The sequence below is a fragment of the Vulpes lagopus genome, chromosome 4 (assembly GCF_018345385.1).
Source record: "Vulpes lagopus strain Blue_001 chromosome 4, ASM1834538v1, whole genome shotgun sequence".
Lineage (NCBI taxonomy): Eukaryota > Metazoa > Chordata > Mammalia > Carnivora > Canidae > Vulpes > Vulpes lagopus.
Window position 1 is genome coordinate 58,583,413 of NC_054827.1, and position 15,818 is coordinate 58,599,230.

General features: G+C 45.8%; 1 protein-coding gene across 1 annotated transcript in view; it reads left to right on the forward strand.

Annotated features, from left to right (window-relative positions):
- The window catches only part of ADCY1 (adenylate cyclase 1), a 100,698-nt gene that overhangs the window by 75,425 nt on the left and 9,455 nt on the right, over positions 1 to 15,818 (forward strand). The window contains exons 15-17 of the mRNA XM_041753714.1: positions 11,662 to 11,778; positions 12,381 to 12,527; positions 12,890 to 12,988. Of these exons, the coding sequence (XP_041609648.1) occupies positions 11,662 to 11,778; positions 12,381 to 12,527; positions 12,890 to 12,988 (363 nt within the window). The remainder of the gene's footprint in view (positions 1 to 11,661; positions 11,779 to 12,380; positions 12,528 to 12,889; positions 12,989 to 15,818) is intronic.

The following is a 15,818-nucleotide window of genomic DNA, read 5'->3' on the forward strand; positions in this document are numbered from 1 at the left end:
GTGCCCTCCTTAATACCCACTCCCACTCTCCCCTCCCCTCAGCAACCCTCAGCGTATTCTCTGTAGTTAAGAATCTGTTTCCTGGTTTGCCTCTCTCTCTTTTCTCTGCATGTGTTCATCTGTTTCATTTCTTAAATTCCATACATAAGTGAAATTATATGGTGTTTGTCTTTCTCTGACTGACTTATTTCACTTAGCATAATACGCTCTAGCTCCAACCAGGATGTTGCAAGTGGCAAGATTTCATTCTTTTTGATGGCCAAGTAGTATTCCATCATATATATATATAGACTACATCTTTTTTTGTTTTTGTTTTTACATTTGTTTTTATTAAAATTCAATTTTCCACCATATAGTGTAACATCCAGTGGTCGTCCAATCAAGTGCCCTCCTCAGTCACCCAGTTACCCCATCCCGCCACCCACCTCCCCTTCTGCAACCCTTTGTTTCTTTCCCAGAGTTAGGAGTCTCTCATGGTTTGTCTCCCTCTCTAATTTTTCCCGCTCAGTGCCCCTCCTTTCCCTTATAATCCCTTTCACTATTCCTTATATTCCACATATGAGTGAAACCATATGATTATTGTCCTTCTCCAATTGACTTTTTCACTCAGCATAATACCTTCCAGTTCCATCCACATGGAAGCAAATGGTGGGTTTTTGTCCTTTCTGATGGCAGAGTAATATTCCATTGTATACATAGACCGCATCTTTATCCATTCATCTGTTGAAGGACATCTCGGCTTCTTCCACAGTGTGGCTATTGTGGACATTGCTGCTATAAACATTGGGGTGCAGGTGTCCCACCGTTTCACTGCATCTGTATCTTTGGGGTAAATCCCCATCAGTGCACTTGCTGGGCTGTAGGGTAGCTCTATTTTTAACTTCTTAAGGAGCCTCCACACAGTTTTCCAGAGTGGCTGCACCAGTTCACGTTCCTACCAACAGTGCAAGAGGGTCCCCCTTTCTCTACATCTTCTCCAACATGTGTTGTTTCCTTTCTTGTAAATTTTCACCATTCTCACTGGGGTGAGAACACATCTTTATCCATGAACGTTGATAAACTTTTAGGCTCTCTTGATAGTTTGGCTATTGTTGATAATGCTACTATAAACATCAGGGGGCATGTACCCCTTCGAATTAGTATTTTTGTATCTTTTGGGTAAATACATAGTAGTGCAATTACTGGATCTTAGGGTAGTTCTATTTTAACTCTTTGAGGAAACTCCATACTGTTTTCCAGAGTGGCTGTACCACTTTTCATTCCCACCAGCAATGAAAGAGGGTTTCCCTTTCTCTACATCTTCACCAACACTTGTTGCTTCTTGTGTTGTAAAGTTTGGCCATTCTGACAGGTGTGAGATGATGTCTCATCATGGTTTGATTTGTATTTCCTTTTTTTAAATTTTTTTAAATTTTTATTTATTTATGATAGTCACAGAGAGAGAAAGAGAGAGAGGCAGAGACATAGGCAGAGGGAGCAGCAGGCTCCATGCACTGGGAGCCCAATGTGGGATTCGATCCCGGGTCTCCAGGATTGCGCCCTGGGCCAAAAGCAGGTGCCAAACCGCTGTGCCACCCAGGGATCCCTGATTTGTATTTCCTTGATGATGAGTGATGTTGAATATCTTTCCATGTGTCTGTTGGCCATCTGTATGGCTTATTTGGAAAAATGTCTATTCGTGTCTTCTGCCTATTTCCTAGCTGGACTATTTGTTTTTTGGGTGTTGAGTTGGATAAGTTCTCTATAGGTTTTGGATACTAACCCTTTATCAAGTATGTCATTTGTAAACATCTTGTCCCATTCTGTAGGCTGCCTTTAGTTTCATTGTTTCCTTCACTGTGCAGAAGATTTTTATCTTGATGAGGTCCCAATTGTTCACTTTTAGCTTTGTTTCCCTTTCCTCTGGAGACACGTCTAGGAAGAAATTACTATGGCCAATATCAGGGAGGTTACTCTGTGTCTCCTCTGGGATTTTTATGGTTTCAAATTTATTTTGACTAAATTAATTTTGGCCTGTAGAATGTAAGAAAGTGGTCTGGTTTCATTCTTCTGCATGGGGCTGTCCAGTTTTCCTTACACCATTTGTTGAAGAGACAGTCTTTTATCCATCGGATATTGTCTCTTGCTTTGTTAAGGATCAGTTGACCATAGAGTTGAGTATCCATTTCTGGGCTCTCTATTCTGTTCCGCTGATCTATGTGTTTATTTTTGTGCCAGTACCATAGTGTCTTGATCACAGCTTTGTAATACAGCTTGAAGTCCAGAATTGTGATGCCTCCCACTTTGCTTTCTTTTTCAAGATTGCTCTAGCTATTTGGGTTTTTTTGTGATTCCATACAAATTTGGGGATTGTTTTTTCTGGCTCTGTGAAAAGTGCTGGTGGTATTTTGATACGAATTACATTACTTGTGTGGATTGCTTTGGGTAGTATAGATATTTTAACCATATGTGTTCTTCAAATCCATGAGCATGGAATTTTTTCCATTCTTTTGTGTTCGCTTCAATTTCTTTCATGAGTGTTCTATAGCTTTAAGAGTATAGATCTTTTGCCTCTCTGGTTAGGTTTATTGCTGGGTATCATATGTTTTTTGGCACAATCGTAAGTGGAATCAATTCCTTGATTTCTCTTTCTGCTGCATTACTGGTGTACAAAAATACAACAGATTTCTGTACATTGACATTGTATCCTGTGCTTTCCTGAATTTGTGTATCAGTTCTAGCAGTTTTTTGGTGGACTCTTTTGGGTTTTCTACATAAAGTATCATGCCTTCTGTAAATAGTGAAAATTTGACTTCTTCCTTACCGGTTTTGTTTCTTTTTGTTGTCTGATTGCTGAGGCCAGGACTTCCAGGACTATGTTGAATATCAGTGGTGGGAGTGGACATCCCTGTCTTGTTCCTGCCTGTAGAGGAGAAGCTCTCCTCCTCATTGAGGATGATATTAACTGTGGGGTTTTTTTGTATATGGCTTTTATGACGTTGAGGTGTGTTCCCTCTGTCTCTATTTTGTTGAGGGTTTTTTTCAGGAAAGGATGCTGTATTTTGTCAAATGCTTTTTCTGTGTCTGTTGAGAGGATCATATGGCTCTTATCCTTTCCTTATTAATGGGCTGTATCACACTGATGGATTTGCAAATATTGAGCCACTCTTGCAATTGCAAGCCAGGAATAAATCCCGCTCAATTGTGGTGAATGATTCTTTTAATATACTATTGATTGGATTTGCCAGTATCTTGTTTTTACATCCATGTTCATCAGGGATTTTGGCCCATAGATCTCTTTTTTACTAGAGTCCTTGGTTTTGGGATCAAGGTAATGTGAACCTTGTGGAAGGAGTTTGGAGATTTTCCTTCCATTTCTATGTTTTGGAACAACTTGAGAATAGGTATCAACTCTTCTTTAAATGTCTGGTATAATTCCCCTGAGAAGCCATTTGGCCCTAGACTTGTTTTTTGGAAGATATTTGATGACTGATTCAATCCTTTGCTGGTTATGGGTCTGTTCAAGTTTTCTATTTCTTCCTGTTTCACTTTTGATAGTTTATATGTTTATAGGAATTTATCCATTTCTTCCAGATTGCCCAATTTATTGGCATATAATTTTCATAATATTCTCTTTTAATTGCTTTTCTGTGATGTCGGTGGTTATTTCTCCTCCCTGATTTGTGATTTTATTTCTTTGAGCCCTTTTTTCTTTTTGATAAGTCTGCCATAGGGTTCATCACTTTTATTAGTTCTTTCAAAGAATCAGCTTCTGGTTTCATTGATCTGTTCTACTGGTTTTGTTTCTGAATCATTTATTTCTGTTCTAATCTTTATTATTTCCCCTCTTCTGGAGGCATTAGCTTTTTGTTTTGTTTTGTTTTTTTGAGGCATTAGGTTTTTATTTGCTGTTCCTTTTCTAGTTCCTTTATGTGTAAAGTTAGATTGTGTATTTGAAAAATTTCTTGATTCTTGAGGAAGGCCTGCATTGCCACATACTTCGCTCTTACAACTGCCTTTGCTGCATCCCAAAGGTTTGGACTGTTGTGTTTTCATTTCATTTGTTTCCATGTATTTTTTATTTTATCTTTTATTTCCTGGTTAACCTGTTCGTTCTTTAGTAGGATGTTCTTCAACCTCCATATATTTGTGTTCTTTCCAAATTTTTCTTGTGGTTGACTTCAAGTTTCATAATGTTGTGGTCAGAAAATATTCATGGTATGATCTCAGTCTTTTTGTACTCATTGAGGCCTGATTTGTGACGTGATCTATTCCGGAGAATGTTCCATGGGCACTCGAAAAGAATGTGTATTCTGCTGCTGTAGGATGGAATGTTCTGAATGAATTTGTGAAGTCCGTCTGATCCAGTGTGTCAGTCAAAGCCATTGTTTCCTTGTTGATTTTCTGCTGAGATAATCTGTCCATTGCTGTGAATGGGGTGTTGAAGGCCCCTACTATTTTTGTATTATTATCAATGAGTTCCTCCATGTTTGTTATTAATTGATTTATATATCTAAGTGCCCCCAACTTGGGATCATGACTACTTACAATTGTAGATCTTCTTGATGGATAGACCCCTTTATTATGATATGGTGTCCTTCTTCATCTCCGGTTACAGTCTTTGGTTTAAAATCTAGTTTGTCTGGGCAGCCTGGGTGGCTCAGTGGTTTAGCGCCTGCCTTTGGCCCAGGGCGTGATCGGAGACCCAGGGTCAAGTCACATCAGGCTTCCTGCGTGGGGCCTGCTTCTCTCTCTGCCTGTGTCTCTGCCTCTCTCATTCTCTCTCTCTCTCTCTGTCTGTCTCTCATGAATAAATAAATAAAATCTTAAAAAAAAATAAAATCTAGTTTGTCTGATGTAAGGATGGCTACACCAGCTTTCTTTTGATGTCCAATGGTTCTCCATCCTCTTGCTTTCAATCTGCAGGTGTCTTTAGGTCCAAAATAAGGCTCTTATAGGCAACATATCAATGGGTCTTTTTAAAATCCCTTCTGATACCCTGTGTATTTTGGTTGGAACATTTAGTCCACTTGCATTCAGAATAATTATTGATAGATATAAGTTTAGTGCCAGTATATTACCTGTCAAGTCTTGTTTACAGAGACTTTACTCTGTTCCTTTTTAGTCTTTGTCACTTTTGGTCGTTCCCACTGAGAGTCCCCTTTAATATTTCTTGCCCAGCGGGTTTAGTGGTCACAAACTACTTTAGTTTCTGTTTGTCTGGGAAACTCTGTCTCTCCTATTTTTTTTTCTTTTCTTTTTCTTTCTTTTTTTTTTTTTTTTGGCTCTCCTATTCTTAATGACAGCTTTGCTGGATAGAGTATCCTTTTGGCTGTAGATTTTTCCCTTTCAGCACATCGAGTATATCATGCCGCTCTCTTCTGGTCCGCTAAGTTTCTGGGGAGAGATCTGCTGCTAATCTGATTTGTCTTCCCTTATAGATTAGGGACTTCTTTTCTCTTGCTGCTCTTAAGATTTTTTCTTTGTCTCTGTGTTTTGTCTCTGTCTACAGTGTGTCTTGGTTTTGGCCTGCTTTTGCTGATTTTGATGGAAGTTCTCTGTTTCTCCTGGATTTGCGTGTCTGTTTCCTTCCCTAAATTAGGGAAGTTTTCGGCTATAATTTTTTATTTTGGCATGGCTAGGTTTTAGGTCTTTGATCTCTGCAGTAAGAGACTCTCTGGTGTCCTCTACGCTTTTCTCAAGCCTAGCTAATATCCTTATGATTGTTGCTTTAAATTCTGGATCAGTACTTACATCTGCTTTGATTAGATCCCTGGCTGTGACCTTTCCTTGTTTCATTTGGGATGAATTCCTCCGTTTTGGCATTTTGTCTCAGTCTCTGTTTTCTATGTGTTAGGAAAGCCTGGTATGTTTCCTGCTCCTGAGAGTAGTGGCTTTATGAAGAAGAGGTCATACAATGTCCAGGGCCTGGGATTCCGGAAGTGTCCTGGTGTGTGCTGTGTGCACTGTGCTGCGGTGTTCTGGCGGCTGCATCCTTCATGCCAGTTGTCTGCGGAGTGTCTCCTTGCCTGCAGTGGGCAGTGTTTGGACCTTGTCCAGCATGTGGCAAGTTTTAACTAGGTGTGCTCTGGTCTGCTTGTTAAAAGAGGCTAGATCCTGTTTGCACTAGAGCTGAAGCTTTGCGGCATTCTGTGGTCTTTAGATGTGGTGTGTGCAGGGGGTTTGTGCTGGTTTTCTTGGGGAGGGACCCACTGTTCTGCTTCTCAGGCTCACTCGCCCAGGAAAAGCAGCGCCTGCAGCACAGGGGGCAGGGCTTGGTTTAGGCTGCCAGTGCTGGTGCTGTGCTGCTTACTGAAGTTAGTTTATGCTGACGGGTTGGGGAGAGGACTGATGCTTGCAAGTCTTTTGTCCCTAGAGAAGCAGTGACACTTCTCCCAGATGTGCTCCAAGAAGGGGGAACTGTCTTTCCCAGTGTGTCCTAGGGGATTCTCCAATTGTGCCCTCCACTCCCGGGCTCTGCACCTTCCTTCTCCATAGGGGTGCTCACTGCAGTGCCCACGGGGCTCCATACGGGCCACACTGTGGACCTCTAGAACTCCAGTCTTTGAATCCCGCCAGTTGTAAAATCTTGTGAAAATCAGCCTCTCTTGTTTTCCCCATCATTGGCTTTGGGGAATTGTTCCTGTGCATAGGCCTGTGTGCCCACCCCCCACCCCCGTCTGTCTGTTGCCTGACTCTGTGACCAGGGTTCTTTCCCCACTGCAGTGCCCACAATCTGTTTCTCCCCAAACCACGTCTCCCCACCTTCTACCATCCATGATGTGGCCTTTTCTCTCCCTCTTGTGCAGTTTGTTGTCAGTCCTAGATTGACTTCTTGGGTGTTCAGCATGAGTTGATACATATCTAGCTGTGTTTGAGGGACGAGGCAAGCATGGGGCCCTCCTCCTGTTCCACCATCTTAGCACCCCCCCATCCCCTGTGGTATTATTTCAGTGAATACTTATTATTGTCTCTCTTTGGTGGATGTTATTCTACCTACAACAGCACACATCTTTCTCCCATCCTAGGTTTTTGGTACTGACGTCATAGATCTTATTTGGAAATATATAATAATCTCCAAAATATATTTTCCACCATAAATTTATTTAATTGTATTTTAAGGATATTTTATGAGAAGAAGTGGTATTTTTATGTATCCACAGAGTTGTGAATTCTGGTGCTTGTCATTCTTTGGTGAAGATCTAGGTTTCCATCTGGTACCTGCCTTCTTCCTGACGGATCACTTTTAACATTTCTTGCAGGTCTGTTGGCAATTCATTCTTCCAACTCTCATGTGTCTGGAAACATCTTTATTTTGCCTTCATGATTGAAAGATAAGTCTGCTATAGGTCTGTAGGTTGACGATCCTTTTCCCTTTCACATTCTAAAGATATTCTCTTGTCTCTTGTCTGGTATTGCTTCCAGCGATTCATCAACCACCATCTTTCTGTGAGTAAATGTGTCCTTGTATCTGGTGGCTTTGGAAGATTTTCTCTTTATTCCTGGTTTTAAGTGGCTTGATTGTGATGTACCCTGATGTCATTTTTTGCTTGAGGTTTGTGGAGCATCTTGGATCTGTGCGTTTATAGATTTCAGTAAATTTGGAAAAATTTCATCCCTTATTTCTTCTGATGTTTTTCTGTCTCTGTCCTTCAAGGGCCTTGCCTGTGTGTGCATTAGGCATTTGGACAGTGTCCCACACCTCTCTCATGCTCTGGGCACACTCTGTTCCTCCCTCTTCTCAGTGCCTTCCACATTTGGTGCTTTTCACGTTTATCCTCATTTCTGCCGCAGCACCTAATATTACTTTTGCTAATCCCGTCTGTGCATTTCCCATCTCAGATTTTGTAGTTTTCATTTTTAGAATGTAGATTTGGGTCTCTTTCACATCTCCTCTGTATCTACTTACCATGTTTCCTCCAGCTTTTTTTTTTTAAGATTTTATTTATTCACAAGAGAGACAGGCAGAGGGAGAGGTAGGCTCCCTGCAGGGAATCTGATGGGGGACTTGATCCCAGGACCCTGGGATCACAACCTGAGCCAAAGGGAGAAAGCCAACCACTGAGCCACCCAGGCACCCTTCCTCCAGTTTTTTGAACAAATTGTTTAACTCAGACCACCGACTGTACGCCTATAGGTCGATGTCAACTGATAGTTGTCAACTCTTAGTTATGAGCTATAGTTTTCTGCTTCCCTGTCTGCTAATTTTTAGTTAGATGTTATGAATTGTGAATTTTAGTTTCTGGGTGCTAAGTATTTCTTTATGCCATAAATATCATTTTGATCCCTTTTTTGGGACCTAGATAAGTTCAAGTTGAGGCCTGAATAGAACAAAAAGGCAGAGCTGGATTCCAGCACCTCCTCCTGCACGGTTGAGCTGGGACATTGGTCTTCTGCCCTTGTTTCTCCTGGTCCTCAGGCCTTTGGGCTTGGACAGGAACCACCACTTGTTTTCCTGGGCATCCGGCTTGCAGACAGCAGAAGGTGGAACTGCTCAGCTCCGTGATCTTGTGAGCCACGTCCTGGTAATCTCTTCCTGTGTCTGCATATATTCTGTTGGTTCTTTTCTCCGGAGGATGCTAGTGCAGCATCAGCAGCTCTGTTCATAGTGAGTGCTCTGGAAATTAAGAAATGCCTCTCCTACTATTTGAGGAATGAGCTGGCAGTGACCATCTGCCTCCAGCCAGATGTCACTTCCAGGAGGATGCAGGGATGTCACTTTCCAGAAAGAGCATGACCGGCTGTTCATTTTGAGTGAGCATGTCCTTCATTCCAGGCACTAGGAGGGGTGTGCTGGTCTGGTTGGTTAAATTAGAAATCTTTGCAGCATTTTATGGGAGTCATGGTGATAGTCACAGCACATCTAGCCCACTGGTCACTGTGCCAGCAGATCTGGGACCCATCAGGTTGTGCTGTTTTGTTCTGTTCGACTGATGGAGAGACAGTGGCCCCAGCCTGCGAGCCCCTCTTCGGGTTCCACGTAACTGTAAGTGTACCCTGGGAAGTACTTTCTGAGATGTCAGCTCCCACATTCTGTCCCTTAATGTCCAGGGTCGGATTTTGATGTATGAGAAGGGAAATGTCTTTTGAAAGAAGCTCTGCTGCAGGGGGAACAGCTTGAGAATGGGTGTTGGTTTTATCTCTCATGTGCTGGCAGGAATAGTGTGTGTCAGCTACACCAGCTCCTTCTCACCAACACTTAGAGTTTCCTGGCTGGTTAGGAAAATCTTACAAAAAAGAGAATTTCACTGGGTGTTCCTCTGATTTGTTAAATATATTACAACTTCTTCTACTTAGCTTGTTTTTTTTCTAAGATTTTATTTATTTATTTATTCATGAGAGACACACAGAGAGAGGCAGAGAGAGAAGCAGCCCCCCTGCAGGGAGCCCGATGTGAGACTCGATCCCAGGACTCCGGGATCATGCCCTGAGCCAAAGACAGATGCTCAACCACTGAGCCACCCAGGCGTCCGTCTGCTGCTTAACTTGTAAGAAGATGGACATTTATCCGTCATGTAACATAGACCTTTGCATCTGTGGATGGATTGAAAAACAGACAACGGTTTTTGCTACCCTGATTTGCTATAGATGTCAGTGAATTCTAAGTCAGTGGAAAGAAAATGAATTTTGAACTAAAGTTTTTGATCACAAAATGATAAACCAAGATTCTTTTATTTTACAAAGTTGAAGTGCATTCACTTACGTTGCTTTCTTCAACACTGACAGTATTTTGGGGAGAGCAAAATGGTTAGTGCCATTAGCAAATAAAACTGCCATCTTAAAAATATCTACTTCGTCTTTATCTTATCCCGTAAAAAACTTTCTTTTGTGTCAGTCATTGCACACCCGTTGACAGGTAATGAATTGCATGCTCCTAGGAGGGGTTCCTGGCTTCCTTCTGACGCCTCCATTTCTCCCATGGCTGCAGCCTCCCTTCCACAGAGGACAGCCTAGCCCATCTCCACCAGGTCTGGTAGCTTCTGGGCTCCTTCTCCTGTGCCCCCTGCTGCCTGACTACATGCTGCGAGGAGGAGGATGAAGCCCATCCCATCGCCAGGCTCCTTGATAACTAATGGGCCAGTGGACCACCCATGGTGGTTTCCCAGCACAGCCCCCAGAGGAGGCCTAGGGCTGCTGACTGGGCCCCTCATCCTGGCTGCGCCCTCCCCTATGGTCCATTCATCTTCCTCCTCAGGCCGGGCTTCTGCAGCTCTGCCTCTGGGAGTCACTGCTTCTCACTATAACTGGTAGATGTTGTACTGAATTAATAGGAGCGGATGGTTCCAGGCTTAGCAGGTAGCAAACACGCTCCAAAGCCTTGATAAGTAAGAGCAGGGCCCTAAAATTGAGGACCTTCCATCCACTTTATGATGAGGAAGATGGGGCATGTCACCTGGCCATGATGCAAGACAGGAAGTGCGGAGTGGGGCCTCCAAGCCCCAGCTTTGATCACCAGGCTGCAGGCTCCCGACGAGGCATCGCTCTGCCACTGTTAGCACCCCTAAAGGCCAGTGTCCACAGAGCTGATGCAGCCCTTGAAATGTTCCTCAAATGGCCCCTCTCAGGTCAGGCTGGGGGCCAGGTTTGGGAGCTAGAGTGAATGACCAATGGCCCTCTGGCTGCTTCAGCTCAGGAGCGGAGCTGTGGATGATGGTTTCATTACTCTGTGCAAGGCCCTGAGGTTCAGAGGACCTTCACCTCCCCAGCAGCATAGCCAGGGGGCCCCATTGGCCTTCGCCCCCTGCTCCCATGAGCCTATGCCCAGCCGAGCTCCAGTGGCGCTGCATCTGTTCCCAACCCCAGGTCCCCACAGGTCTCCCTGTCTCAGTGCCCAGGATGTGAATCCTGCTGGAAGTGGGGAGATTCTAGAGGAAATGGAGCTGCCTGCCTGGCTGTGGGCATCCTGAGTGACTGACACAAGTGGCAGTGCCCATGAATGTTCTAGGGCACATCAGGGGCTGCCTGGGGGGCAGCATGACCTGGGAGCAGGCTCGTGCCTCAGAGCTGCTACAGGTGTCTGGGTCCCAGAAGGTGGTGGGGAGTGTACTTTAGAAATGGAGTGGAGCCCCCCATTATCTGTCCTGTGGAGGTTACAGCTGATCAGGGTGGGGACTTACCCAGAAATTTGTGGCTCCTCTGGATCCCTGTGACAATGATGTAGCCGCTCTGCCTGGAGAAGAGGCACCCACCCTCTGGGGGGTGAAGAGGCGCCTTGTAGACCAGGGATCAGCACCCTTGGAGTTTAGTTTGGATGATTGGAAAGACCTGGGTGCTGTAGGAAAGGTGATTCATGGCCCTCGCTAACAGTGGTGAGGCGGATGTCATTTAGAGCCAGGGGACAGGTGCAGCATAGGCAGGTGGGGTTCATCGCCGAGGAGCAGGTCAGGGCCAGCAGAGAGAAATACGAAGGGGAGACGTCAGGGGCCAGAGGTCTGGTTGAGCTGACCCAGCAGGCCTGGGGAAGGCAGTCCAGGGCGTCAGATGCCACCCGGGAGGGAAGGGCTGAGGAGCCCCATCAAAGCTCAAGGTGGGAGCCTGGCTGGACTGCTGGTTCTGCAGAGACCAGGTGATGCCCATGCAGGGCCAGGCTGGAAGGGGCTGCGGGACGTGCTCAGCCTGGTCTGGGAGAGGCGGCCATTCAAGGGGAAGAAGCCGGTGGGTGACGGAGGGTCTGTCCCCCAGGCAGAGGAAGAGAGGGATGACATGGAGAGGGTGAAGCTGGACAACAAGAGGATTCTCTTCAACCTCCTGCCGGCCCACGTCGCTCAGCACTTCCTCATGTCCAACCCCCGGAACATGGTGAGCACCTGCTCCCGGCTCCCGCCCCACCGAGCAGCTGCCCCCAGGACGGACGGGGGTCACAGGCCTGTGGCTGGAGCTCCCACCCAGAGGGACGTGCCCCCCACTTCTCTGCTTAAGATCGCAAAGCATGGCTGCTGCTGAGCCCGGGCCACACTGAGGCTGAGTGAGCTCCCCGGGCAGCAGGTGGGGGCCAGACCTCAGGAGGCTCCAGGGGCAAGGAAGCCCTTGTCCCAGGAGAGAGCAGAGCGCCTGTCACCCCGCATGGGGGAGAATGGGCTTCCGGGGACCCATGCTCGGGCCAGCCGGGGGGGGGGTCAGAGCTTCCTAACCGCGGCGGCCTACTGAGTGGAGCTCTGCAACCACCCACAGAGCGGGACCCACTAATGCTGACTCCAAAATAAAGAGGCTCGGCCAGCGGTTTAGATCCTAAAGGTGCAGAGCCAAGGCTCAGGCTGGCCGTCTCTGACCGTACATAGCTTCCAGGGCGTCCTGTTCCTCCGGCTCGCGGGGTAGCTCGGCAGGCCCCGGTCCTTCCCTGCCGCCCCCTCACCTGCCCACCGTGCTGCCTGGCACGCCTCTGACCTGACCTTTGCCTCCAGGACCTGTACTACCAGTCCTACTCGCAGGTGGGCGTCATGTTCGCCTCCATCCCCAACTTTGACGACTTCTACATCGAGCTGGATGGCAACAACATGGGCGTGGAGTGTCTGCGCCTCCTGAATGAGATCATCGCTGACTTTGACGAGGTGAGGGTGCCGGCCGTCCCCTGAGGACCACTCCTGAATGGTGCCCTGGAATGTGGCGCATTCCCCGCACACAGAGCTGGGAGGAAGCACATTCATTCGGTCCCCTTGGGGGTCCAAACTGACCCTCGCCATGGAGAAGGGCCCGCAGGCACTGAGTTCTGGTGGTGGGTGCTGGCCTCCGTCCCCTACCTCTTTCCCACGCCCTTGCTGGCGCCCCTCACATCGGCCTCGACCTTGTCTGGTGCCCACGACTGAAGAGACCCTCTGCTTCCCAGAACAGACTCTTCTGTGCTGGGGTTGCTCCTGCAGTGGCTTCTCTCAGATGTCACATCACATTTAACACTTTTGTGTTTTAAACAAAGCTCATGGACAAAGACTTTTACAAGGACCTGGAGAAGATCAAGACCATCGGGAGCACCTACATGGCTGCGGTGGGGCTGGCACCCACGACCGGGACCAAGGTGAGTGCTGTCCAGGGCTTTGCTGCTCAGGAACTGGGTCTCAGCTCTGTCCCAAGCTTCTTTGAGATTCTGGGCAGATTCTGCTCTGAGCCCCAGTCAGCACAGCACTGGGTCAGGGCAGTGGCCTGTGGGCTGTCCATTCAGGGGCCAGCTTTCTCCAGACAGTCTCCCAGGGAAAGTCAGCACGAGGCCTGTCCTGGGGACCTCCCCTGGCCCTGCCCTGCCTGCCCCACTGATCCCCTCCTCACCAGCCCTGCCCCCTCCCCACCAGCTGCACCCCAGTCCTGCCAGCTCAGCACCATGGAGTGTTCCCCTCCCCCAGTGCAGAACTGTGAATAAAGTCCTCAGGTTGCCCCTTAAAAAAGAGGCAGGGAAAGAAAGGAAGATGTAAAAAGAAATGCAATGAATGGAAAACAGTCACAAATACAAGAGGTACTAATCCGACTATATCAATGATTACTTTAGATGCGAATGTAAATATGCCAATTAAAAGAGACAGAGTGGGCAAAAACACAAGACCCAACTGTATCTGCCACAAGAAATACCTTTTAAATGTAAAGACACAGATACCTTAAAAATGGAGGATGTAGAAGGAGATGCCGTTCTAGCGCTAATAAAACAAAATTCAAGTAGCAATTTTAATTTCAGATGCAGCAAACTTCAGGTCAAGGAAAATTATCAGACACATAAAGGGAGGGAGACTACAGAATGATAAAGGAGTCAGTTCTCCAGGAGGATGTAACAGTCTTCAACATGCATGCACCTAACAACAGTGCGTCAAAATACACAAAGTAAAACACAGATGGAACCATGAGGGGGACTAGATGAACCCACTCTTACAGTTAGAGACTGCAGCACGCTTCTTAGTAGTTGGCAGATCCCATGGGCTGTGCATCTGCAAAGGTGGTTGGAGTGTGAACAGCATCATCAAGCACCTAGATAGAATTGGCATCTGCAGACAGCTTCATCCAACAACAGCAGAACCCACGTTCTTCTCAAGCTCATGTGGAGCTTTTACCAAGATAGAGCACATTCTGGGCTCCGAGACATACCTCAACAACTTTAAAACAGTTGAAATCTTGTAAAGTATGTTCTCAGAACAGAATGGAATTTAACTAGACATCTGTTGATAGGAAGAGAATTGGAAAATCCCAGAATATTTGGAAATCAGGCAACACTTGTCTAAATGACATGAATCAAAGAAGAAATATTAGAAGTTTTGAAAATGTTTTGAACTAAATGAACATGCAGTTTATCAAGGTCTGTGGGATGCAGCAAAAGCAGCTCTTAGGGGGAAATTTATGTCGTTGAAGTCATACATTAGAAAAGAGGAACGATCCAAAATCAACCATGTAAGCTTCCACTTTAGGAAACTACAGAAAGAACAGTATAAGCCTCTGATAAGCATGGGGTGGGGGGAGCACAAATTAATGAAATTGAAAGCAAGTATTAAAGAAAAGCAATGATGGGGCACCTGCGTGGCTCAGTCAGTGAAGAGTCTGAGTCCCGATTTCAGCTGGGAGCATGATCTCAGGGTAGTGAGATCGAGCCCTGCATCAGGCTCTGTGCTCAGTGTGGAGTCTGCTTGAAATCCTCCCTCTGCCTCTGCCCCTGCCCCTGCCCCTCCTCCCACTCATGCTATAAATAAATAATAAATAAATAAATAAATAAATAAATAAATAAATACAATCTTTTTAAAAAAGGAAATCAATGAAACTAAAAGCTGGCTGTTTGAAAAACCCATAAAGTTGATAATCTCTAGTTACGCTAAATGAGAAAAAAAAAGTTACTAATATTAGAAATGAAAGTCGGGCCAGTTGTACTGAACCAGTGGGCAATAAAAGGATGAAAAGGTATGTTAGGAATAATTCTGTCAAAAAAAAAAAAAGGAATAATTCTGTGCCCACAAGTGTGATGATTTAGATCAAATGGACCAATGCCCCGAAAATCACAACCTACCAAAACTCTGACAAGGGGGAAGTAAAAAATCTTAACAGGCCCATATCTATTCAAGAAATTGCATCAATAACTAGTAATCTTCCAAAACAGCATGTTTGGAGGAAGAACAGGAATGTTTCACTGAACATTTAGGGAAGAAACTATAGCGGTTCTCCAAAATCTCTTCCGGAAAGTAGGAGTTTCTAACTCATTCTGTGAGTCCAGTATCACGGTAACATGAAAACCAGATAAAGGAACGACAAGGAAGGAGGATCACAGGCCAGTATTTCTCACGAGTAGAGACGTGTAAGTCCTCAGCAATCATTAGCCGGTTGAATCCAACATTGTATGAAAAGAACAATCGACCACACACAGGGTGGATTTATTCAAGGCGCCAAGGCTGGTATAACATTTAAAAAAGTTACTGAAATCTACTAGATCAACAGGTTAGAGAAGAGAGATCATGTGATCATGTCGGTTGATGCAGAACAACCATTGACCAATCCAACGCTCATTCTTGATTTAAAAAAAAATAATTTTTTGAATTCAAGTGAGCAAACTCTGCAAACGGAAACCTTGTCAACTGGATAAAGAACATCTACAAACCCCCGTAGTCTGACATCACACGGAGATGGAAGACCCGGAGTAGGGTAACGTAGTACAGCAGAAAGAGAAGGGGGTCGGAGGACCGATCCCGCTGACCTCAGGGTCGCATGGAAAGGTGCCGTGATCAACGGTGTGGTGTAGGGGAAGACGAGGCGACTGGATCCGTGGAACCGAGTAGAGAGCCCAGACGGGGACCCTCCACCAGTAGAGGCAACGGATCCCTGACGGAAGAGCGAGTGGAGCAACGGCAGCCTTCAGGGAACAGTCCTGGGACACCTGCACGTCT